Source organism: Perca fluviatilis, chromosome 17, assembly GCF_010015445.1.
Source record: "Perca fluviatilis chromosome 17, GENO_Pfluv_1.0, whole genome shotgun sequence".
In the NCBI taxonomy this organism is placed as follows: domain Eukaryota; kingdom Metazoa; phylum Chordata; class Actinopteri; order Perciformes; family Percidae; genus Perca; species Perca fluviatilis.
In genome coordinates, this window is record NC_053128.1 from 7259058 (window position 1) to 7286311 (window position 27254).

The window sequence follows — 27254 nt, forward strand, 5'->3', positions numbered from 1 at the left end:
GAAAAGGCAAATAATAGAACAGCTACAACAGTCTGGTAAGTTCAGAAAAGTACGTCACTTTACTGTAATGCAGCCTTTAAAACCAGTAAAAGACAACAATTATGTCATATCACGATATGACGATATCCAAAATCTAAGACAATATCTAGTCTCATATCACGATATCGATATAATATCGATATATTGCCCAGCCCTAACTGTAATGCAGCTTTTAAAACCAATAAAAGACAACAGTTATGCCATATTACGATATCCAAAATCTAAGACGATATCTAGTCTTATATCACGATATCGATATATCAATATACCGGTATTGCCCAGCTCTACTTGTTAGCAAACGATGTGCACATTCAGAAGACACAGAGCAACACTAGCCTCCAGTTTGTGTCCACCAGATGAATATCCAAGATTCCCCTTTCCTTTAAAGCTCTGTTTTGGTCACCTATTCCTGAGGGAAATACCTTTTTAAGCTGCTAAATGCTCCACTATGTTCATCAGCTAGTCTCTAACTGTGTCTGTCTGCTGTTTGGTGCTAAGCAGGTAGTGTACAGGGAGTTTATCACAGCTTTTTCTCTGAAAACGCTGATGAGAGAGTGCAGCCATAAAACTCAAACAATGAACTTACACGCAATAAATCTCTGTAGAGCTGAGGGGAACTGCAGAATGGCAGAAGCACTGTCTCCAGTAAACTTGTTACAGTCTGGTTATTCCACTTCAACCGGCTACTGAGCTTTAACTCAACCAGACTATTGCTGACAAGCAACTTCTCTATCACTAAAACTAAAATTTTGGCTGGCAGCCATCCAGGAAAGCGCACACACCATGCTTGACTTGGAGAGGAGTGTTTACTGCAGTCAGGCACTTGCTTTCAGGTGGCAATCTCTTCTATGCATTAATTGTCTTAGGAAGGCTGAATCCTGCTGTTTCTGGTCAATACACTGCAGGTGGGTGGCAGAAGACGGAGAGCAAAAAGAAAAGGCCATACTGTTTAGAGAGAGCCGTCCCAGCGTTAAAAAGGTCACAGAGAATCATAGCAGCAACACATCCAGCCTGTATTCTCACAGACTGCCATTCCCCCTCGATAAACCTCAAAAGTACAACTAGATGTTCTAACATTACCATGGTAACTGCTGATGCACCTCATGGAAAACTAAGAGACAATGGCATGAAAGGTCTACAGGCCCGGAACATGTGCAAATAGTTTGACGGGAGGGAGGTAGGGAGGTTGTTCAGAAAAAAACATCTATGCTGCAAACAATTCTGTTGATTTTTTTAAGGGGGCAAGTCTCTCTCCACAACCCCTAGCTCCTATGGCGCCATTTTGATGCTAACAAGCCATCACCCGACGTTAGCACTCCCATTGACTGCCATTCATTTTGACGTCACTTTGACAGCGAAGAACTTTACATCTGAAGCGTTTAAAGACTATTTGTCCATTGTTTATTTCTAAAAAAACACGACAATGTATAAAAGGCTCCATTACCTTGTACCTCACGTTATGGCTCCGTAGCAGACGTTTTTGTAAAAATAGGCTAACGATTGTGTCATAACCACGCGATAGAGGAATTACCGTATAGTACAGGAGAAGCTTGCAGGCAGTTTGGACTTACATTAGCTGTTTAAGTTTAATTACTAATGTTAACTAGCATGTTAGTTAGCAATAATTAGCCTGTGCCCATGTTATCTCCTTACATATACCTACGCTCTCCGTCTCTGCAAGATTGGGAATGATTGAGATTTCTCTTGGCACAGCTACCAGACGACTTCCAACTTTCAGACACGTTGCTCACGTCACATCAACATCTTATCTCTCAGTTGGAGGCTGCGCAGTAACGCTCACCGGAAAAGTGCTTCTAATATCCTTCACTGGTCTCCGTCCAGAGCAACGGGGTCTGTTGGTCCAGTTTATATACGGTCTATGTTTTTTGTTTTTTTTACCCTTAGCCGTTTCTAGACATTGTGATGCACTAGGCTTTCATAACAATAATTGTATAATGTTTTACTATTCTACTTACTGTATGTCTTATTCTGGTTTCATTCATGTTTGGGATATTATAAAGAACATACCGTGGTGATTAATATCCCTTTATGATTCAAACATTATACCAGGTTTTTGATGGTCTGTGTCAGGTACTCAGTGTCAGACTTTCACTTACGGATGTCCCGAACAGGTTTCATGACCAATACTAGGGTTGTGCCGATGGACGATATCATCGGTGATGGCTGGCCGACATCACGATGGAGAGCCACCATCGTGATGCCACACTCCTCACCCGGTCAAACACACTAATCCTAGTCGCGGGCGCTGGACGGGAAATTGACAAGTGCGTCGGTCTTAAACTAGCAAAGACACAAAGACAAGACATAGGGCTCCTTAAGTGGAAGCTACTTTTTCCCCCTTTACGTGCAACCTATTTGTGAAAAAGACCATTGCTTTGAGCAGACTGGATTGGCTGTAGGGATACATTCTCTCTCTCTCTCCCTGTCAGTTGTAGCTTGCTCTACCTTCTAGTAATGTTGGACGCAGCGGTCTCGAGTGAAAGAGAAAAAAGCGTTAAAACTGGAACGCTATCACACTTTCCTTACTCCCCTCATTGGACTAAGTTTGTCGACACTACTCTGCGCGTGCATCAATAAGTAAGTCTGAGGTCCTGTAGGTACGGGACGATGTTATGCAGGATTTATGAATGTATGTTAGCAACAGGCAAATTCACGAGGATGCTATTTTATGTGTGAGCTAATATTGCGCATCTGTTCATGTGCGCTGCAAGAGTTATGTTTCTGTTTACTGAATGCGTTGCAAACATAACCGAGAATGTAGTTTAAACTCAGTAATGATGGTATATTAGGTTATTACTGTCACTCTGTTGAAGGCAAACGTCCCACTGTACTGTCCTTACACAGATCACGGACATCTGATTGACTTTACTGCACCGCAGTTAAGTGAAAGTAGTTCAAGTTGTAAAACCTACCAGCAGGGCACCATTTACAGAGGGCATTTAAATGTATGTCTAATCGTTTCTATGTTAACTGTTGGCCCATAGTAGTAGAAAGAGATATGACACCTGCCCAGACGACGATATCATCGTCCATCACAATGTTTTACTGTAAACATCGTCAACTGCCAATTTAGGGGACATCGCCCAACCCTAACCAATACCCATTTTAATTCTACATACAGTACTTACAAGTTGATGATGCAATTAGGGCTGCAGCTATCGATTAATCTAGCACTTTATTAATCGATTAATCGGATAATTTCTTTTTTTGTGTTTTTAAACAACCCAAACTAGGGAAAAAAGCAACATTTTCGGAAAAAAGCTACATTTGTATTGCCTACATTGCTTACAATACAATCTCTCAAAAAACTAAACATATTAAGTGCATTTAAGTGCCATATTACATTGTTTTTAAAAGATTTATTTTTTCAAATGATATCATCCTCAAACTAAGGCATACATTAAACATACACAAACATTACATTAAGTTGTGCAACTTAACTTTCAGAACTACAAGTTTCAACCTGAGACTGATCTGTATATACAGTAGGCCTATATGTAAATATTAGTTATACTCAACCTATTTTCATTTATATATTTGATTATAATGTCACACAGCTCTGTTACACTTATGCTTTTAGATCGTTGATCAGCTGTTTGGGCAAAAAAAAGAGAGAGAGAGAAAAAAAAAAAAACGCAGACGCAACAATCAGCTGTTTTTCCGAAGGGATAGTCAACGCGTCAGCTCTTTAGATCAGATCGTGGTCACCACTACGTATTTTCTTGTCTTTGATTTTGGTAGTTGTTGTGTTTGGTGTAGTTCCATCGTCCATACGACTCTGTGATTTACTTTTGTCGGTTACCCTTCGTGGAATGGATGATTAAGTTAGACTCCATGTTTTCTGTTGAGATGCTATAGCACTGACATCGTGCTATTATCATGGTAAGCCAGTTTGATTTTGCAGTAGACATACTGTACAGAGTTTTAGTTTTAATTACGTTTGAACTGATTCCAAACTTTGGACACTTTGTCGTTTTCTCCAGCCTGTCTCTTCTCTTAGCCCTTCGCTATTTACGCTCTAGCATGTGTCGCCAGCAGCAGACTGTGCGACAGTAATAATGATCCGTGCGGAAACACCGTCCGTCAGTGATACAACGTTGGTAACATTGATTTAACGAAGCTTCGAGGCAAGTCATTTTGCATCGAGGATTTTTTGTAATCGAATTATTCGAGGAATCGTTTCAGCCCTAGATGTAATATACTGTAGGTGTTTTACAGCTAAACAAAAAAAATGAAAAAAATGCTGAAAGAAAAAAAGAAAAAATGTATGGAAAAAAAAAATAGCTCTGCCTTAGAAAAACATAACCTATTTTTTTATAATATTTTGTATATTATCCTATGATAATATCAGAGAGAATGTGATTGTGGCTCTTTGGCAGGATGCGATTTGGACAGACTACTCTTCAACGTCAGCATTAGCAAAGGTTTTCAACAAACAGCTGTGTTCACACGCCATCATTCACTGCTGCTCGCTGTCATATAATAGCTGAAACTGGCTATTTCATATTTTCTGGCTCCACTGAATCCCTCTGGATTTATTGCCAATATGCAATAGTCATTTTGAAAAAAAGACTGGATTGATCCCAATTTCGAGGACATCAATTACTTTAATTCTAATTTTAGAGTAGTTCATTGTTTACACCCAGCAGCGGCAACTGCCGTACCTGAAAAGTGAAGCCAAAGTAGAAGTGCCTTAAAGCGTAACTCTCGCCAGAATGCAACCTAGGGTCTTTTTGTGAATGTACCCGAGTCAAACTTTCGTTTAAAAGCATAATTAGGACGGAAGCGCCACTTTTACGCTTTAAACCTGCATTCTATCTAATTTCAAGCAGGGGCAACTCCACTGACTCCAAAAAGAAGTCGGTTTCAATAGAAGTCTATGGAAAAATGGCCTTACTTCTGCCTTGACTTATTTCCTCTAAGAGTCTGAATATCTTTAGGTAAGAGTATACCCAATACAGCATGATGTTCATTTAGTAAATGATGGTCCTATTTATTTTAAAATAGACAATAAAGCAAGGGATGCTTTAGGGGCGTGGCTACACATCAACATGTCAATCAGGACAGAGGTTTAGCAATGCTAACCATGGCACTGTGTACATTAAAATAGTAGGGATGCACCGAATATTCGGCCACCGAAAATTTTCGGCCGAAAATGGCCCAAAAGGGCATTTTCGGTTTTCGGCCGAAATACCTTTATCACCGAAACAATACGGCCGAAAATGTTGTGATGACGCAAACAGAAAACGCGACCTGCACGTGTGTCAGTACCCGATCCGTTCCACCTGCAAAGCCGTCTCCTAAGCAAAGAAGTTGAGACGGACCACGGAGTGAAAACAACGAAAAGTACGCTCTTAGAGTCTGTCAGCACACGTTTCAGTGAGATCTATTCAGATCCTCTGCACTTCACCGACTGTACTTGATCCGGCGTTATAAAGACCATTACTTGGATGCGGAAATAAAGCAAGGCGCACGAGAAATGATCCAGGCCGCGATGGATGCGGAGAACCTGCGTGGAGACGGAGACGGAGCAGCCCAGCGCAGGAGATCAGAGGCGCAAAAAAAAGACTTGTCTCGCTGCACCAGATGAGGGGCATGCACCCTCGTTGTCTGATATGTTCAGTGAAATCCTGCAAGAAAGTGCCTCAATTAATAATAATAATAATAATAATAATAATAACAATAGGTAAGCTATTCTGTTCTTAGGCTACTGTATACTGTATGTGACTATCAGATTGTAGCCATATTTCTGCTAGATATTTTTTTAATTAAACTTTAATATTAATTTATACAATTGCAATGCCTTGATTTTAGTAAAGTTAGTACACAGTTATAGCCATAAATGCAATGGTACTAATAATTGGCTTAATTTCTTTCGGTGTTTCGGTTTCGGTTTTCGGTCTTGGTTTCCTCTTTTTTCGGTTTTCGGTTTCGGCCAAGAATTTTCATTTCGGTGCATCACTATAAAATAGGCGTGAACTTGTTTTTGGGTGTTGTCCATGTTTCCAAAAATGTAAACTTTGACCGTCTCACTGCATGTTTTCACTTCATCAAAGTTAATTGGAACATAATGGTCACCTAGAAATGTCTTGTTTAGCATTCTGCCAACCAGGCTAGCTAGCTAACTAGCGTTAGCTGGTAACTTAAGAGAAAGTCTGCAGATTTTCAACCAGTTCTGTGTACCGGCGTACATGCTGACGAACGGCACCGGTACCCGGATGTCCGCGTTTACCCATCAGTAAAACTCCGCTTGATGACTCAGAAGGGTCGAAAATTCCCTGTTTTAGCCAAGCGCTATTGAAACCGTACACAACACTGGCTTAGAGGCATCTTTCTCCCCAGCTCTGCCCTTTTGTCCTAATATAGTCACTTCTGGCTCCGAAATACCAAGATGGCGATGGCCAAAATGCAAACTCCTGGCTTCAAAATGGCAGTCCACAAACCAATGGGTGACTTCACTAATGCTACGCCCATTCTTTATATACAGTCTATGGTTTATACATGACTAGAGTTGAGGATGCACCTGCGCACATAGTAGGCTGCCATACCGCGGCCATCTTATCCAGGTGCGGTGTCTGGAACACAAGTAACCTGGTTATTAGTCTCACTTTGCCCTTCTTCTGGCTACTCCAAATCGCATTTGGGGATGGGAGGAAAACTTTCTTTCTTTGAACCAATCACAATCGTCATGGGCGGCGCTAAACCCCGCACAGAGCCGCTGCAAAATAGTCATGCGAGAGAAAACTCAGATTGGACAGATAGTCTAGCTAGCGGTGTCAGTTTACCATGCAGTGGTCTGAGGATCAGTCAATGATAGTCCTCATTAATCCACCGAATTTAAAATTCAAACACAAAGAAAGCGGAAGGAAACGCAAAATACATGCGTCCGTCGGAATTTCCCGCTGCACAGGAGCAATCCCGGAAGTTGAACCATAGACTGTATATTATTAATGGACAGCACATATGTGACGTCACCCATTGGTTTGTGGAGATCTGCTATGAGTCGTCGAGTTTGCTGTTACGAGCGCAGTCATCCTGGTCGCGGATGTGACGATTTTTGACGAGAGGGAGGAGTGAGGGAGGAGCCACGTTACGTTACACACTTTCACTGGCAATCACATCATAGCCACGCCCTAAAACACCCCCCGCTTTATCGCCGATTTTAAAATCAAATAATTCAAAAAATGAACATCATCCTGTGTTGCAGAAGGCTTAAAACTAGCGATTGAGACCATAAAGTCATTATGAAAATGTTTACTGAGGTAATAAATCAAGTGAGAAGTGGGTCACTTTCTCATAGACTTCTACAGAAACCGACCTCCTTTTGCCACCGCACGTGTCGCCCCCTGCTGGAATTCAGATAGAATGCAGGTTTAAGGCACTTAAGCAATTGCAGCACTTTGCCGAACCGGATGCTTTGTCCATTAATATTAACAGCCTATGAGTTGAACGTCAAGGAAATAGACTGTGTGAGCTGCAGGGTCACAAATTAAGCGGCAGCCAGTGGTTTCAATTAATAATATGATGGAAAGTGTCATCCTCCAGAGTGTCTCCCTGCTGATGTAAATGTGAAAATGTAAATGGTCTGCATTTATGTAGTCTTAATGACTACTCAAAGCACTTTTACATAGTACAGGAACCATTCACCATTCACACACATTCATACACTGGTGGCCGAGGCTGGCGTACAAGGTGCCACCTGCTCCTCAGACAAACGTTCACACACATTAACACACATATTCACACACCGATGGCGCAGCATCAGGAGCAACTTGGGGGAACCCCTGACCTTCCGATTGGTAGACAACCGCTCTACCACCTGAGCCACAGGCGGGGCAGCCTGTAGGCTCCTCTCGGGACCAGGTGTCGCGAGCAGTGAGGTTCTTTAACAATGTAGTGTGCAGACGTCTGTAACAGACTTTTACTTTAAAAGCTTTCTAAAAACTATTACAGTGAAATAGTCTGAGGAGGAAAAACAACTCTTTCGCTCAACTGCTCAAGACTTCACAGACATACACAACCTGTGACAAAGAGTCATGAGTACAGTGCTTGGCTCTAAACCAACTAGACCAAAAACTAATTGGGGAGGAGTGCACTAAGGGGCGGATGTGTTCTTCCATAATTAGCAGTTCATATTTACGACAAATCTGACAGGATATGAACGCAGCGTTAGCACTTGGACATGACAAATAAAAAAGTGAAAAACACTATTCAATGTTTCAATGTGCATCTCCATTCTGCAGCCACAACTCTCTTGCTTTTCATTAGTTTTTTGTTTATTAATACATGGTTTTTTTCATCAAATGAATAGCAATTTTGAGAAAGTCTTCAGTGTATACTAATAACAGCAGAGATAACAACCCCACAAGCCACATGCAACGTGTAATTTCCAGTCCATCAGCGGGCAATCAACTTGGATGGATTGGATACTGGAGGTGTGAAACAATAAAGCTGTCAGCAGGTCAAGGGACGGCGAGTGCGTTTACCAAACTAATAAAAGCTGCTTCCACTAATTACCCCTGCTCCTTTTTATCTTTGTTCACAAACTGATTTATGGGGCAACAAATACCCTATGATTCTGCCTATGGGATGGAGAGAGATACTAATTACTGACACAATGGCAGAGCGTGGATCTCTCATTCAGGCGAACACCTGCCTGAACAGTTTACAGTGAACAAGCCACGAGTGGGGTTTCACCAAGTACAAATACATTCTTCGGACATGCACAGATAAGGTGCTCTGACGGTACAAAATACAATATGGGTCCCTCACGCCACTGCTAGCAGCCAAAGCAGCCAGACTTTTCATGATGCCAAAATGTTAAAAAAAGGCTACAGCAGTGATCTACAGCAGGGGGTCCCATAGTCACTGCCATATTATTGTTTTATACCTTTTTGTACGTTTTTTCCCCCCAAATTGATGGGGGGGGATTTGTCTGAAAAGATACAGCTGTGCTCATAAGTTTATGAACCCATGCTAAAGTTGACTAAAAAGAGGAATAAAAAAAAAAAATTGTTGTTAATGCCTTAATAAAAAAAAAAAATCCAACCTTTAAGAACACCAATTTTCTTTGTGAATGAATAATGTATCGTAAATAAATAAATGTTCTTCCTTAAAATATAGGGGGCATAATAAGTGTATGTTAAATTCCCATAGAGGCAGGCAGATTTTTATTTTTAAAGGCCAGTTATTTCATGGATCCAGGATTCTAAGCATCCTGATAAAGTTCCCTTTGCCTTTGGAATTCAAATAGCCCCCCCAAATCATCACATAACCTTCACCATACCTAGAGATTGGCATGGGCTACTTTCTATGAGATCATCTCTCAATGCAAATCAAACCAGCTATTAGGCTAACTGAAATAAAACCATTTTCACAAAGAAAATTGACAGGTGTCCTTAAAGGTCAGATTTTTCCTATTTTTTTTAATTAAGGCATTAAGATCAATTTCCAAAAGATGTTTTTTTATTCCTCTTTTTAGTTAACTTTAGCATGGGTATGTAAACTTATGAGCACAACTGTACATAAACATGAATCCGACATATTTGTAAAAAAAAAAAAAAAAAACAACATTGATGATTCGCTTACTGGCCTTACAGTAGGTCATCAACTTTCAATCAGTTTTCACCAGATTAATATATATATATATATATATATATATATATATATATATATATATATATATATATATATATATATATATATATATATATATATATATTATGATTATATATGATCATATGATGTTCCACAGGTGTGGAGTATTTTTACCTCATGACTTAATTCATGATTAAAGCCTGACACCAGACGAGGGGAACCGATGAGCTGAAGTTAGGGACCGTCTCAAAAGTGCATGCTAATAGGGCCAAGGGACATTTTCTGATTTCTGTCAATAATTTCTCATTTTTTTTCCCCTTTTGAAAAAACAAAATTGCAATAGTGCCCCGTGAGCTATTGTGGCCATATCATAGACATTTCAGACCAACTTTACATTTATCTGGGCCTCCTACCATTTTATACACAACCTTCCATTTTTAAAGAAAACCACGCAATTCTGACTTGTAATTTTTCCACTTACCTCCGGTTCTATTTTCACTAATTAGGCTCCACCCGGACCATTGCCAGCTACTCTGTTTTTACTAAGACATGTTTTAGAGATGGTTTATCATCTCTCTAATAAAAGCTGAAAACTCTGCGAGTCCGTCTGTTTAAGGGGTTGAATGTGGTGACGTGCGTATGCAGAGAGACATCACGCGCAGCGCGCTGTTGTACTTATGTAAACAGAATCCTCAATCTATGAAAGGAAGGAATCTAATGAAGAAAGAAAAAAGGAGAAGAAGGAATTATGTGTAATACTAGGGCTGCGTGTTGGCAAGAATCTGGTGTGACGACCTCTCCCAATCTGCCTGCCTGTCATGTTTTTCTCCTTTGTCTGCAGGTACTGGGAGTGGGTAGGTAGGTGGAGCTGGGAGGGTCGTCTGTACCTGGCCATCTGGGCGTGGCTTACAGAAGGCATAAAAGACTGCTCTCCTGGGAGTCTCACTCTCTCTCAGCTGGTGGTGCGTTCTTTTTGTCCACCGAAGTCGATCTACGAGTCGTTTTCCGGAGTTACGAACCGGAAGTTGCAAAAAGTACGCCACCGAGGTCGTATATATGACACGTCAAGTCGTCTGAACTCAGAGGACCCCGAGTTCACTTTCAAAGATGGCTACGTCGTGCATCACACGTAGTAAACATTGTGGTTTTCTACAATTTTAAGCACTTTTGTCGTTGTTGTAACCAAATGAAGAAGTCGTACACATAGCACTGTATACTGCTACCTATAGGCATGTCACTACAGTCTTATTAGGAGTTAAATACCGCCTGATTAGTTATTTTGTAGCTTGTGCAGCTGAAATTGGCTAGAGACGCTCGGTTGTTTATATGACAACAATGGCTTTAAGCAGAGTCTTGAGCAGAAAGCAGAGCAGTAGCCTAACGTTAACGTTAATCAAAACGTAATTTTCATGTATCAAACTGTGAGATATATTTGTGTAATATGTCAATAACTGGGTGAATAGAATCCTAAATGTTACTAAAAATGTTTAAAAAATCCATCTTTTCTCAAACTCGTAGTATTGTGTGACAAAAAGAACGCAACAACCCGCGGTTATTCGTTTTTCGACATGGATGTGAGGTCACACTCGAGCTACTAGTCGCGATTACGAGACAAAAAGAACGCACCATGGTCCTCCTGCAATCATCCACCATTTTGTTCTTTGTTTGGTTTGTTACACCTTACAACACACATCACACCATTCATTCACTCATCCACACATGGCAAACACGACTTATGTCTACTACATTTACACACCCCACTATTGCATTTATGTTTAGTTAATTTGTGTTATTAGTAGGGATGCACGATGTTGGATTTTGGCCGATATTCGATATGCCGATATTTTCAAACTCATTTTGGCCGATGCTGATACCAATACCGATGTATATGTACATTTTTCCCCTGATATACTGTTCACTTTAATTCTACTGAAGAGAAATCCAAGTATCTCTCCTGTACTACCTTTACCTTATTACAGTCATGTGTTGTAGATAAGGCAATACACAAGACCAACAACATTTGATTCTACCATAAATGTATCATTTTACAAATGTAGACAGACATTCACCCCTGAAGAATAGTTAAATTATTTAACTTGGAGGACAATAAATTATATGCCAGTGCCACATTTCACTTAGACTTAGATAGACTTCAAACTTCAGTCCTTAGGAGTAAAATAAATAAAAATAAATTTTCAAATAAAAAATGTAACTCATCTCCTACTTGAACAGGTCTGCCAAATGCCTTACATCAGAGGCAACGCTAAACAGCCGTTTACTGTCAACACATAGCACGACATTCACTCGTTCTCTTTCTATTTTCCATTTCACAAACGTATTATCAAATGCAGATGCAATTGCAGCTGCTGTGTGAGAACCGGAGCATTCCTGTGAGTGTAGGTCGGACAGCTTTTTTAAGGGTGAAGTCTTCGTCTATCCACTGGGCAGTGAGGCTCAACATGCTAACAGGACTCACGCTTGATGTCCAAATGTCCGCGGTAAAGCTAATGTGACTAGCGCCGCGAGGAGCTTTTCAATGTGACTGGCGACAACACTCTGGAGATCAGATAACGGCACATCAGAAAAGTAGCGCCGGCTAGGCATAGCCTGGGCATAGCATACCGCGGCTCCACCACGCTCAACGGCTGGTTATCAAGAGCAATACATTCAAAATTCAACTTTTACCTTTGGGTGGTCGCTGCTGTATTTTCTAGCTTTGTCAAAGGACTGAAGTAGAGGCTGCTGATGGGTTTTTGTCGGCGTTTTTTCTTCTTACTTTTCTCGGTGCTGCTCAGGATGACGGCTCTTGAGATGCGTAATCATATTTGTAGTGTGGAACACGCCTCGCATCACTTGTGCTTTACAAGTACTGCATATAGCAAGTTTGTTATCTGTTTTACATTCGAAATACCTCCACACAGCCGACATTTTGGAAGTTTAAGTTTCTGGCGCTCATGCTACGTTCATGGTCGTCATGTGCGCATAGTAAACAAGACACCCTATCGGCATGGCTCATCGGCAGAAATATTCATATCTGCCGATGCCGATGATGACCATTTAAAGCTTTTATCGGCCGATACCGATGTCGTGCCGATATCATCGTGCATCCCTAGTTATTAGTATATTTAGTTAAATAAACTACCTTTTTGTTAATCTGTGTGTGACCTCCCTTTTGTTGCCGGCCTTGAGCCAAACGTTAACACTGGCGATACGATACATGGGTCACGATTCAATATATTGCAATATATTTCGATACTGTGCGTAAGGCGATATATTGGGATTTCTTTTTAAGTATAATTTTAGAAAAACTAAAAGACATATGTTCATAAATGTCAAAGAAGTTTACTTTAGGTAAACAATTCAGTACACTGAAAAATAAACTGCCAGTTTGGGATTGGGGTTCACAGGTTCTTAGTGAGCTAATGTTTATATGCTAAAGTAGGCCAAAGTTCAGTCATAGCTACGTTGTTAGCTTCTAGCAAAAAGTCAGGCACTGCTAGGCACTGTTAGGCACTGTTAGGCACTGCCGGCCAAGGACACTAGTGGTGCGTCTCAGCATAGGCATCTGGCGGTAGGGGGGTTTAAACACAACATAAATATATGATACATAAACATAAAAATAATAATAATTTTAAAAAATCGATATTGCCTTCTTGAAAATCGATACAGTATTGCAAAATCCAATATCGCGATACTCAAGTGTATCGATTTTTTCTTACACCCCTATGTAATACCTCAAACTGTTCATTCCGTTTCAATTAGGAACCCATCCATCATAGTAAGAAGCGGATTGAGCAAATACACGTTTAGGGCCTTGAAACATTGCACCCATATGTGACAGGTGAACACGTTTCAAAACCATTGGCATACATCTGCTGCTATAACATGTTTCCATTCGGCCACAGTGGCATTAGTGAGCTCCGACACTGACGTTGGCTGATAATAAGGTCTGGCTCACAGTCGGCGCTCCAGTAACATCCCAAAAGTATTGGACGGGGTTGAGGTCAGTCAAGTTCTTCCACACCAAACCGGGGAAACCATTTCTTAACACAGCTGGCTTCATGCACGGGAACGTCATTGTGTTAACACAAAAAAAGGGTCAAAACTCAAAACTGTTGCCACGCACTGTTGTCTTAAATATCAGTACGCTGTACTGGAGCATTAAGAAGTCCCTTCATTGGAACTATAGGGCCAAAACCAAACCATCACTAAACAGCCCCAGACCAGACCAGGGCTGTCCACATACAGCACTTTTGACCTCCGAAATTCATTTCATTTCTACTTTTAACACCTCATTTCTTATAGACCCTTATGGATTTTATTCTCATACAACTAGACCTGTCACGATAACTAATTTTGCTGGGCGATAAATTGTCCCAGAAATGATTGCGATAAACGATAATATTGTCGTTCTGAGACCATATTCATCCAGTTTAATGATAATGGCATATTAATAATAATAATAATAATAATAAATAAAGTGTCGGGAGGGTTTCTATGGCGCTTTAATACTATGAAGATTTAAAGATTAATAACCATAACGCAGGTATACCTTTTCAAAGATCCATAAACTTCGTAGCCTAACTTGTGCAACTTCGTACACATTTGTTACTTAGGCCTAAAAATATAGGCTATATAATAGCCTATTTCTGATTATGGCATAGCTTTCTCCCCAACCAATTAGGCTAATAAAGTAATGATTAAAAAAAAACACAAATGCTTGATCAAGGGCCCGGCCCGGCCCAGGGATAGTTTCGGGAAATAACGGGTCAGGTTCAGGCTCGGGCAGAGAATCTAAACTCTAACGAAATTCTTGCTAAACAGAGGTGGAATGGAACTAAGTACCTTTACTCAAAGCAATGGTTGAATGGAACTAAGTATATTTACTCATGTTCTGTAAGTTTCTTAGGTACAAATTTGAGGTACTTTGCTGTAGTCTTTTCTTTTCATGCCACTTTCTACTTCTTCAGAGGGAAATATTGTACTTTTTACTCCACTACATTAATCTGACGGCTTTAGATACTAGTTACTTTACAAAGTAACTACAGTGTTTTTGATCGTTTCCGGTTTCTAAAATGTGAGGATTTTTGTTGTTGCATTGAGCAGTTTTACTTTTGATAGCCTACTTTAAGTACATTTTCCTGATGACTTTTAATTGTAACAACTGTATTTTTACACTGTGGTATTAGTAGGCCTACTTTTACTTAAGTAGCCCAAAGGATCTGGTTCTGAATCCTTCTTCCACCACTGTTGCTTAGTGAATTACCATGTCACACACACACACACACACACACACACACACACACACACACACACACACACACACACACACACACACACACACACACACACAGACTCCAACTACCAACACATGGCAGGTCACGCGCGCGCACACAGAGTGTGTGGCACTATCTTTGTGGGGACCCGTCATTGACATAATGCATTCCCTAGCCCCTTACCCTAACCTTAACCATCACAACTAAATACCTAACCTTAACCCTTGTCCTAAACCTAACTATAACCTAATTCTAACCCTAAAACCAAGTTTTAACCCTGAAACAGCCCTTTAAACTTGTGGGGTCCGGCATTTTGGCCCCACAAAGCTGTCCGGACCCCACAAGTATACTGTATTCCCGGTTTGTGGACCCCACGAGAATATAGTTGAACACACACACACACACACACACACACACACAAACACACACAGCAGTCATTTGCCTAGACAGCACAGTCCTGATAACGGACCGTGGGTTAGGAGGCTGCAGACACTTTGCTCCTCAGCAGATCCTCCAGCAGCCCTGCGCCGGGCTATGACTCATACCGCCTGCCGTCTACTGATGCTTGGAAAAACGGCAAGTAACACCGAAACGCACCATTAAACAACAAGCCCAAAACGAGCCCGAAGGATGTTCCGGGAACATTCCTTTCTCTTCGCCTTTGACACTTACCTTTCTTTGACGTTATCGAAACAAACTCAGACCCTGCTCGCAGGTGTGTGCTGCTGCTGCTGCTGTTGCTGCTGCTGCTTGGCCAGTTGGTCTCCTCCTCCTCCGAGACGTCGCATCTCTCCCACAGTTCTGAAGGAGAGGGGAAACCCGCCAGAGATCACCGAGACCTGGCCGGAGCTCGACGTGACGACCCGGTGAAGTGTTCAGCGGAGCGCCGCCTGAGAAGTGCTCGAGAGTGCCTCTGAGATTGCAACGACTCTGATGGATGTCGCTCGGCTTCCTCGAGGGGTGGAGGGTTGACGCTCTTGCAGCATTCAGGGACTCCTCGGAAACTCGGATTTCTCGTCTACGTTATGTGCTTCTGATGATTTAATGCTGCTGTTAAAGTAACGTTAAAAGAGTGTTAATCACAAGCACAAATGTTCCCGCCATGAATGTTCAATCGTTATGTGCTATGTGCCACACAAAAGTCAGTCTTTGTTTCTTTGTTTATTTCTGAATGATTTTACTGGCGAATCAGATTTTCATTTACATTTGAAGATGACTAATTAGACCTATTCCTTGCTGGACTCAGAGGATTGACCAACCAGGTAAAATATGCTTTTCTACAATCCATAAGAAGAACAACAGATTAGGCTAATTCATGCCCTCTACGTAGGCTATATGCAACTTTGTACAAGAATAACTTTATTTCCAATATTTGCTGGGAAAAGTAGCGTAGGTTACCCCACAAATATGTTTCTTCCAAATTGGATTCATTAAAACTTTTTTTATTTAAACTAAATTTAAAAACAATTGTGTTTCTTGACATTTTGTGGACTGTCAATGCTGTATTTTTAAATTTAAATCGATTTTATCTGATTCATTTGAATCCTAATTTAAGCCAAATGTATTAATAAATGTCAGCTACACTATAGGGCTACAGTCTACTCTAGTAATAGGCTACTCATTTTTCTTTCTGCTTCGGTTCATGAAATTAAAACTATAGGCTACTTATATTGCTAACAGTGTGAACAGAAGAGCTGTTATACATTATACCGGAATGTAATTTGGCATTTTTGTTTTATCTGGGCCTTTTCTTTTGTAAAAATAAAAAAATAAAAACTACGTAGCCTACCCCCATGTCTACTTTTTTTCTCGGGTTGTTTGTTCAAAAATAAAACACCAACAATCTGTCATAAAATGTAAATGAATGGCATAACCGATGCTGTCATTTAGCCCTGTGTGATCTTGTTTGCAGCATAACCGCCATCACCTACAAGTGTAGACTTTTCAAAACTCGTGGAAATCATTGTCCTCTTTAAGATGCATTCACTGATTTGTTTTATATTGGTTGATTATTAAGAAAATTTACACTTTTTGACCAAATTAGAAGTCACCACACATACGAAATGTAAAGCTGATCATTCCTGCAGCATGTGAAGGCAGCATCGTGTGTGAGACCCGTGTAACCTGAAAAGATGTGAGCCAACAGGGTCCTAGCGCCGTCCTATTACATTACTTCCTCATTCACTGTGGCCTAAATGTTCAACAGGTGGAAACACAAACAATACTGATACTGTACATGACTAAATAAAAGATAAGAATAATAAAAAAAAAAGGTTTGCAGTAAATGACAGTATCATTTTTTTTCAGCAAATCTGATCATATATAAAAAAAAAGCACAGATATTACATTTTTTTCTAACTCAAAGCACTGATTCATCAACAGAAAAATAAAGTCAAGGCAGTGAATGAGATGGTCAAATATGCAAATGCGTGCTGAAATGGATCCAGTATGCATTATGAAAAGATGAATAAAAACCTTCATGAAATATTTGTTTTCATATTGTCATGAAATATAAAAATGTCTGCTGAACTGACCAAACCAAAGTAAGTCAACAACGAAGAAAGATGAATAAAATCTGATTTGTGCAACATGATGCCAAGGTCAATCTCCAAAGACCCATATAGTGGAAAAAGGTTGCTAGGAAACAGCTTAATTTCCTGTCACTGCTTGATATTTGCCAACACTGGAACAGGAAATAATCTCGGACCCATTTTGACAGGTTACATTTTTTTTTAAAGCACACTGATGAGCAAACCAGGCACGTTTTTGATTAATAAATTATCTCTCGTTAATTTGTGTAAAAAGGTCAAATGTTCTACTCATCAGTAGCGGACTCATTAACTCAACATTTACTGTACACTTTCTCCACACCTGCAGTGTCCTTGGGCTTCCCTTAGTTACCTTAATTTAAAGTGCTCATATTATGCTTTTTGGCTTTTTCCCTTCCCTTTATTGTGTTCTATATCTTTTTTGTGCATGTTATAGGTTTACAAAGTGAAAAAGCCCAAAGTCCCCCCCAAAGGGACTTACCATCTCCAACAGAAAACACTGTTCACAAACTGCTCCAAACAGCTCTATTGTAGTCCAGCCTTTACTTCAGAGACTAACGTGGTCACTTTGGAACACACGTTATAATGCTCGCCTAGCTGCTAGCATGGCACGCCCTCATACTCTGCTTCTGACTGGCTAGTAGTCCTTACTGTCAGGGCATGCCCTCATGCTCTGCTTCTGACTGGCTAGTAGTCCTTACCTAGCTACTGAGCATGTGCGACTCCTAACAAAGACGGAACAGAAGTGAGATGCCTCACTCTGTAGCTAAAACAGAGAGCTCAACACACAGGGTGAAAAGAGGAGCTGCAGCAATGTGCAGTACAACAAAAAAATGTAAATAGCCTGGGAAAATCCTGACGAACTTCCGGCAAATTTGAGATACAAGTCAGTCTGGCCAAGAGTCCATTCAAGCCCATTTCCAATTTTTCCAAATCGAGGCACCAATCACAACCGTTGAGGCGGGCTTTACACCAATCACAACCATTCAAGCAGTCTCTACATGAAACATGACGGCCACCGAAGTGCAGCAACCCGTTGATGCCTCTGTCGCTGCTATGTCACCCGGATCGTTGGTCTGATTGGTTGAAGGACTATGCAATTGCGCCCAGAGGCATTTGAGCGGCGTCCGTTGGTGACGCCCCCTATGGAAATGAGCTGCGAATGAACCTTGCCCAACTACCTTGGTAGCCTGGTGTCAACCAGGCTACCATGTAAACTTATTCTGATATAACCTCTAAATACAATTATGAACCTGAAAATTAGCATAATATGAGCACTTTAAAGCTAAATAACTGATGATCTGCATCAGTTCTTTTTTTGCTAAAAATGAGTGCCATAACATTTAAAAAATAAAAACAGAAGGTTGTTTGCAGGGCCTGAAGTTAACTTGTTTGGCCACCAGCCTGTGGCAGGTGGATTTCAGAAACCACTTGCCACACAGACTTTTTACCTGCCAGTTTCTTTCTTTTTTGCCTTATAAAAAGGTGAAAAACAGGAAATGCACGAGCATTTAGTCACTGCGGTACATTTATTCTGTACCGCTGTCGTAAAACCGCCACTCACGAACCTTGCCGTTGTCGCCCACTGTCCACTTGCTGTTAAAATATTTTCTTTAACTTTTCTTTGAACAACTCTCATCTTTTTGTCGGTTGCTTGTTTCAGCCAGCCTCTTCACTGCGGTTAATTTGCAGCCAATTTTTTTTTAGCTCACATCCAAGGAAATGGCTGTTGAAATGTGAAAGAATAACAAAAAAAACAACAACTAATAAATCATCCAATTCTCATTGGCTTCCCGCCAAGCCCTGGTGGTGTGTCTTGTACAGTCCACTGTAAATGTTGTATACTGTATGTAAAGAATAGGCATACGTAACAGTAGTATAATTAAAATGTACACAAAGCAGAATCACACCACCGCTACAAAGTACGGTAGTTCCTTCATTACCCTGAACACACACACTGTAGTTTATTTTGACTCAATCCTACATACACCGGCCTGCTGCTGTAAATACTCACTAGCACCAAATATGTATTAATCCACAGCTGAAAATAGTCCCCAATAAATAACTTAATTGTCTCCTATAGGAGAAATTTGTCTTGGGTAGAATGCGTTACTGCTACTGGCTTAACTTTGCTGTGGGAGAAGAACTGTTGTGTCTATCTAGCTCTGTTTCTGCAATGGAGAGTCTAACATAGAACTGCAAGGATCAATCGATTAATCAATTAGTTTATCAACTATTAAATTAATCACCAACTATTTTAATGATCGATTAATCGGTTTGATTCGCTGATTCCAGCTTAAATGTGAATGTTTTCTAGTTTCTTCGCTCCTCTGTGGCGGTAAACTGAATATCTTTGAGTTGTGGACAAAACATGACATTTGAGGACTTTGGGAAAACACTGATCAACATTTTTCGAAATTTTTTTAGACCAAACAACTAATCGAGAACATAATCGACAGATTAATCGACTATGAAAATAACCATTCGTTGCAGTCCTAATAGACTGTTTGATTTCACAAATGTCTAATAGTTTTCATTTCAAACCATACTTAATAATACTAAGTGTTACTGGCAGCATCTTAGTCGTCATGGATACCAAGCGCCTCTGCAAACATTTGAGCTGCCAAAGCAAATGCTCTATCAACTATTGCATACTGAATACACGTACACACATCTTTCTAGCAAACTAATTGTGACTATTAGTTGGCACGGTGGTCTGTGCTGTACGTGTGTGTGTGTGTGTGTGTGTGTGTGTGTGTGTGTGTGTGTGTGTGTGTGTGTGTGTGTGTGTGTGTGATGTAGGCATGCTGGAATGAACTCACATTTGATCATGCATGTGCTAATGTCAAGCCACGTTCGGGATCAAAGTTTTACCACCACAACCTGTTGCCATGGAGACATGAAAGTGGTTACAGCGTGTCATGTTTCTCGAGTCTAATTATTCAGGAAACACAGAGACTCTGTCGTATTAGGGCTTCGTGTTAAATCAAAATCAAAAAGATACTGAACAAAAGAAAAAACTGGAGAAACTGCAAATGTGAGTACACAGAGTACAGAAAAGTATTTTTTTTGCATTTTGTAAACAATAAGGTTACAACGTCTGTCACAGAACCTGAATGTGACATCCTGCTTCACCCCACAACATATTTTTTTATAGCTATTACTTTCACTTCTCACATATCCTGCAAAAAAACGCCTATCCTGTATGGCGGTAGCCGAACTTAGCCCCGCCCACAACATTTGAGGTCGGGATGTTCGGTCTGGACTTGATCCGTTGTGGAGCAACTATGCTCGAACCAGAGCTGTTTGGACCAATCAGATTCTCAGCTTTATACGATAATGGACAGATTATCAACAAAGAGCGCTTGGGTTGAATTTGTTTACAACAAAGATGGCTGCCGCTGGAGAATTGAGATGTGTAGATTCCGCCATCGCGTCCGTTATAGAAGATATCGACAGCGCATTCATTTTAAAAGAGGAACAGAGAACCGCGATCAAGGCATTTGTCGATCGGAAAGATGTTTTTGCCGTCCTTCCTAAGGGATTTCGCAAAAGTTTAATTTATCAGCTCCGTTGCTCTGATTGGTTGTAGGTCTATCCAGTTGAGCGCAGAGGCATTTTCTTTCCAGGTTCGGTTGAAACACGCCCCATAATCACAGCCCAATGGAGCAGTATCAGACTCCTATTCTGACTAGAATCTGAGTATGATGACGTCAGGCTAAAAAATGCCTTTTGTCTTAATATATCCTACATACTTTGGGCTAACTAACCTCGCATTGCCCGACCTATCTCCGCAGCGCTGTGGAGTAAGGTCTGGCAACACCACGCATGCATTCATGTGATCAGGATATATCCTTTAACGGCCACTTAAAACTGTGAAAACTTTTTTCACCTTTGTAACATTGCCAAAATTAGGAACATCCTGTCTCAAAACGATGCTGAAAAACTAGTCCATGCATTCGTTACTTCCAGGCTGGACTACTTTAATTCCCTACTGTCAGGTTGCTCAAATAAAACCCTTAAGACTCTCCAGCTGATCCAGAATGCTGCAGCGCGTGTTCTGACAAGAACTAAGACATATTCCTCCTGTATTAGCTTCTCTGCATTGGCTTCCTGTAAAATCCAGGATTGACTTTAAAATCTTTCTCCTGACCTACAAAGCTCTAAATGGTCAAGCACCATCCTATCTAGAACAGCTCCTAGTACCTTATTGTCCCACTAGAGCACTGCGCTCCGAGCATTTAGAGCTACTTGTGGTTCCTAGAGTCTCTAAAAGTAGAATGGGAGCCAGAGCCTTCAGCTACCAGGCTCCTCTCCTGTGGAACCAGCTCCCAGTCTGGGTTCGGGGAGCAGACAATGTCACCACATTTAACAATAAACTGAAAACCCTCCACTTTGAGAAAGCATATAGTTAGGGAGTGAGGAGATCCAGAAATGCTTTTTACTAACCTAGCTCTGGGGAGTTTACTCCCCGGAGTCCTTATGTTTCTTTTTCCCAGCATTTTTCCTTGGACTAGGATGGCACCAAGATCTTGATTGCAGCTGTCGCCGTGGTCCTGCTTCACTACACCCCGCTACGCTCTGCGGTGTCCTGCTGCGCCCTGCTGCACCCTGCTGCGTCCTGCTGCACCCTGCTGAACCCTGCTGCATCCGGCTACGTCCAGCTATGCTCTGCTGTGCCACGCTACATCCTGTAACGCCCTGCAGTGCCCTGCTATGACATGAACTACTACGACTATCATTTCTAGTCACTGTTCCTTTATCTTTATTGTGACTATTATTGCCACTGTTCATCACATCCCCAACTGGCACCATCAGACACCGCCTACCAAGAGCCTGGGTCTACCGAGGTTTCTTCCTAAAATGGAGTTTTTCCTCGCCACTGTCGCACCGTCGCACTATGCTTGTTCTTGGGGGAATTACTAGAATTGTTGGGACTTTATAAATTATGGAGTGCGGTCCAGACCTACTCTATCTGTAAAGTGTCTCGAGATAACTCTTGTTATGATTTGATACTATAAATAAAATTGAATTGAATTGAAAACTTGCCATTTTCAGCGTGTAGCTTGCTCACTCAAAGGTTGTTGTTGTTTCCCAAAGCCGTAGCGAGTGCAGTGGAATAACGTGTAGTAAAGTCATAAGTTGATCCCATCCTATTATTCCCAACTAGGCATGAATGCAGGTAAAGGGACAGGCTCAAGTAAGACAGGCAAAAATAATGAGATTTCACAGCTTCCACTTTCTCACTACTTATGAATTAACGCACATAGAAATAGTAATATTACTATTTAGATTTGCATTAAGTGATTTTAGGGGAGGCATTCCCCAAGGAAGTTAATCGGTCACCATTGGTGACCTTATGCTCCATTTTACCAAGTTAACAAAATAAAATGTTTTAGATACTGAATAAATGGATTCCCAGCAGCTGAGCCCTGCTTCAATCTTAGCTGTAGATGTAGATGATGGAATATCAATAGTGTAACCCTAATATAATGTTAGTTAGTTGATCGCTGTGCTATGCACTATGGGAATACAATAGTCTGTTAAGGTAAATGAGCAATGGAATTAAGCAAACAGGTCAACAACAAGACACATAACAGAAAGGAAGAAACTGAGCTGCAAAGATGAGCTAAGCAAACTGAGGGAATCAAACAGGCGAGGACTAAAACTGGTGGCCCTGAATGGACATCAAGCCAAGGGGGACGCCTGGTGGTGAAACACAGACATGAAAAAGAAGCCTGTAAATAGCCCTAACATTTAAACCAATTGGCTGACAGGCTGCAAGGAAGATGATTTTCATACATTAAAACAGACACAAACAAAGTGGGATGAGGTGCTCTCTGATTGGTCAATCGGCATCCACTGTTAACAGTCCCAGACACATTTTTAATGGACAATGAGGTTAATGAGGTTAACTGCATTTTGTTTACAACCCATTGAGTTATCTATATTGCACCACTTTAACATATCTTCTGTATGCATGTCAAGTTAATAAAAGATGAGTGTGTGGAACACATTTCATGAATTGGGTTAGCACTGAAGGCTGACATGAAAAGGTTCTGAGTGGGGTGATGAAGCAATCGAGGAAACTTGAACGGAGTCCTTGCTCCAAACAGACCAAAGTGTTGTAAACGCTGAGAGGATTGAGTCAACAAACTCATCGTCCTGGGGTTAGTTTTAACGGCCCCTCTTCCTGGAATGAGTCGGAGTGTACTAACCCCTCCCTCCTCTTCCTGCTGTCCAGTACAGCCAGTCCCATTTAGTCCAGATACTTCCTGCTTCCTGCCTCTTTCGCAGATCTACCAGTGTACAGATGAGTGTAGCCCACATGTTGTAAAGGGAATCCCCATTCACTGCAGATCAGCAAGCAAACATGAAGAAAGGGAACTACAGTAAGCGTTTGGATCAGTTCTCGGTTTTCGTCTTGGATGAGAAAGTGAAACTATTTCACATTCACTGTCTCTTCGAAGGGTAAATGGCACAGCAACAAACCGTAATGGATCGGAAAAAACTCTGCTGTTCCATCTGTCTGGATCTACTGAAGGATCCGGTGACTATTCCCTGTGGGCACAGCTACTGTATGAGCTGTATTAAAAGCCACTGGGATGAAGAGGATCAGAAGGAAATCTACAGCTGTCCTCAGTGCAGACAGCTCCTTATACCGAGGCCTGCCCTGGTGAAAAACACCATGTTGGCAGATTTAGTGGAGGAACTGAAGAAGACAGGACTCCAAACCGCTCCGGCTGATCACTGCTATGCCGGACCTGAAGATGTGGGATGTGATTTCTGCACTGGGAGAAAGCTGAAAGCTCTCAAGTCCTGTCTGCAGTGTCTGGTCTCTTACTGTGAGCAGCACCTCCAGCCTCACTATGAATCCCCTGCCTTTGGAAAACACAAGCTGGTCGACCCCTCCAAGAAGCTCCAGGAGAACATCTGTATTCGCCACAACGAGGTGATGAAGATTTTCTGCCGTACTGATCAGCAATGTATATGTATCCACTGCTCCTTGGATGAACATAAAGGCCACGACACAGTCTTGGCTTCAACAGAAAGGACTGAGAAGCAGGGAGAGCTCGGGGCGAGTCGGCAAAAGATCCAGCAGAGAATCCAGAACAGAGAGAAAGAAGTGAAGCTGCTTCGGCAGGAGGAGGAGGCTATCGACCACTCCGCTGATGAAGCTGTGGAGGACAGCGAGAAGATCTTCACAGATCTCGTCTGTCTCATTGAGACAAGAAGCGCAGATGTGAAGCAGCAGATCAGAGGTCGTCAGAAAACTAAAGTGAGTCGAGTCAAAGAGCTTCAGGACAAGCTGCAGCAGGAGATCACCGAACTGAGGAGGAACGACGCTGAGCTGGAGCAGCTCTCACACAGAAAGGACCACACCGAGTTTCTACAGAAGTACCCCACGCTGTCATGTCTTAGGAAAACTACAGACTCGCCCAGCATTAACTGCCCTATGCAATACTTTGAGGACGTGAAGGCAGCTGTGTCGGAGGTCAGAGATAAACTACAGGACATTCTGAGCGACGTGTGGACCAAGATATCCGAGCCTGAAGTGGATGTTTTGCTGCCACAGGCGGAGCCGAAAACCCGAGCTGAATTCTTACAATATTCACATCAGACCAGACTGGATCCAAACACAGCGAACACGCGGTTGTTGTTATCGGAAGGGGACACAAAAGCAACAGTGATGACTGGAAAACAGGTGTATCCTAGTCATCCAGACAGATTTACTGACATGTTTCAAGTTCTGAGTAGAGAGAGTCTGAGCGCACGTCATTACTGGGAGGTGGAGAGGAGCGGATATGAAGTTTCAGTAGCAGTCGCATACAGGGATATCAGCAGAACAGGGTACAAAAGTGGTTTCGGAAACGATGACAAGTGTTGGGCATTAGAGTGTTTCAACAACAGGTATGAGTTCAGACATAACAGTGTTACCACTATTATCTCAGGCCCTCGGTCCTCCAGAGTGGGAGTGTACCTGGATCACAGGGGAGGTGTTCTGTCCTTTTACAGCGTCTCTGAAACCATGACTCTCCTCCACAGAGTCCAGACCACATTCACTCAGCCGCTCTATCCGGCTCTGGGAGTTTTTGCTACATATAGAAATGGTTCTGCTGCTACGTTCTCTAAACTTGAGTAGATAGAAGTTAGGAGGCAGCAGTGATTTGAGTATTTGCGTCCTGGACTTGAGTCTGACTCGAGTTGCTATTCTCTGGACTTGTGACTCGACTTGGACTCGCACACTGATGACTTGGACTCCAGGAAGACTAGCTGGTCGTCTAGGTATCAGCTATTGGGGATCCTTATAATAAACTTAAAGGTGCCCTGCCACACGAACTTCATTACTTTGTGGTAATGTCTGAAGTTCTACCATTGACTCTGTAACAGTTTTAAAGCAGTTTTAGGCTGTTTATGTAAGGGCCAGGTATAATGTCTCAGAAGTATGTAGCTACATATAATACATGGTTGGAAAATAGCCATAATGTTTCATCTTTGGGCTACTTTTGTCCGATTAGGCTACAGCATGTCAAGTCCGTTCAATTTCTGTGGTTTAATGTCACGAGGTTTAATCGTGCTGTCTCCTTTTTAAGTAGTGAAACATTATAGCTAAAAATAATTCTATTAGTTAGTTATGTTATGAGTTTTTAACTAGGCAATATACTTTCAGTTTAGTTTGAGTTTTTCTTAAAGGTTTTAGTTTTTATTTAGTTTCAGTTTATGAACAATATTGTTCACTGATTATTTAGTTTGAGTTTACTACAATAACCCTGGTGCACAGGTGTCAGTAGCTTCACAGTGATTGAACTCGACTCACGATGATGACTAAGAACAGGCATTGCTTTTTCTTTCTGATTCGATCTGTCATTTATTATTCAAGTCAACTGTGAGTCAGGGTTGTATAACCATTATGTGTCAACAGACATTAAGTGTTTGAGGAAGCAATGTTTACTGCAGCTGCTCTTCTTCCTTTGGGAAGCCAAAATATGGCACATCGGATTTACGTGAAGGGTTAGAAACAATCTGGTTGCTGTCTTTCTCTGCCATGTTTATTTCTCTCAAATGTGTAATGAATAATGTTTAGTTCCAGTACATTTTTATTATGAAGGGGGAAAAAATCTACTCCGATCAATGAAAGTTCAGAGTTGCTGTCTTCCAATACATTCTTCTTTACTACATTCCAAAAGTAGTAGCCTTAGGTACGACATATATACTGTAGCTGAAGGGCAGAGCAAAGTCAGTGCACTTATTGCACGATATTGTATATAAATATTTTTTTCTTTGCAAAGCACATTGCACCCTTACTTATTGTGTTCCTTTATTTTATCTGATGTATTGCACTTTCACTTTTGATTGAAGTACTATTTTAGCTTTTATATAAACCTGTTTTATGATCAATGTGATGGTGATGAAAAGCACTTTGCAAATAAACTTTATATTGTCCATTTGGCTTCCTTGATCGTGATGTTTACCATTTGATCGCACTCTAAAAACATTGACAACCTAAAAGCCTGTTGCCAACAGGCTGCCTTAAAATCGTGAATTAAATGTTTTTTGTATTAAAGTGGCTATATGTAACCTGCAGTTTGTGTTGATTCTAGCGGCCCCTTTGGACAAAAGCGGTAGTTTATTTTACCACACCTGCTGTTGTAAACATAGATATAAAATAATGGTCGTAAAGGTCTTTTCTTTATGGTGCTGTATTGCCCACTGTACCGGGAGGTCATATAGTTGCGATGAATGTTTTGCTCAGACAGAAAATCATTCATTT

At 41.2% G+C, this 27254-nt stretch overlaps 2 protein-coding genes across 2 annotated transcripts in view; one reads left to right on the plus strand and one right to left on the minus strand.

The window, feature by feature from the left end:
• Positions 1-15910, minus strand: part of LOC120545786 (ras-related protein Rab-27B-like) — an 86773-nt gene extending 70863 nt beyond the window's left edge. The window contains exon 1 of the mRNA XM_039780365.1: positions 15606-15910. The gene's annotated coding sequence lies outside the window, so the exon portion shown is untranslated. The remainder of the gene's footprint in view (positions 1-15605) is intronic.
• A 7862-nt stretch (positions 15911-23772) lies between these two features.
• LOC120545821 (E3 ubiquitin/ISG15 ligase TRIM25-like) lies at positions 23773-26994 on the plus strand. The gene has a single exon (XM_039780436.1). It carries the CDS (start codon positions 23958-23960, stop codon positions 25623-25625), a length of 1668 nt encoding a protein of 555 aa, XP_039636370.1. The 5' UTR covers positions 23773-23957; the 3' UTR covers positions 25626-26994.
• The last annotated feature ends 260 nt before the right edge of the window (positions 26995-27254 follow it).

Excerpts from the sequence above, each read along its gene's own strand:
- LOC120545821 (XM_039780436.1), top strand. The coding sequence starts at position 23,958 with ATGGCACAGCAACAAACCGTAATGGATCGGAAAAAACTCTGCTGTTCC.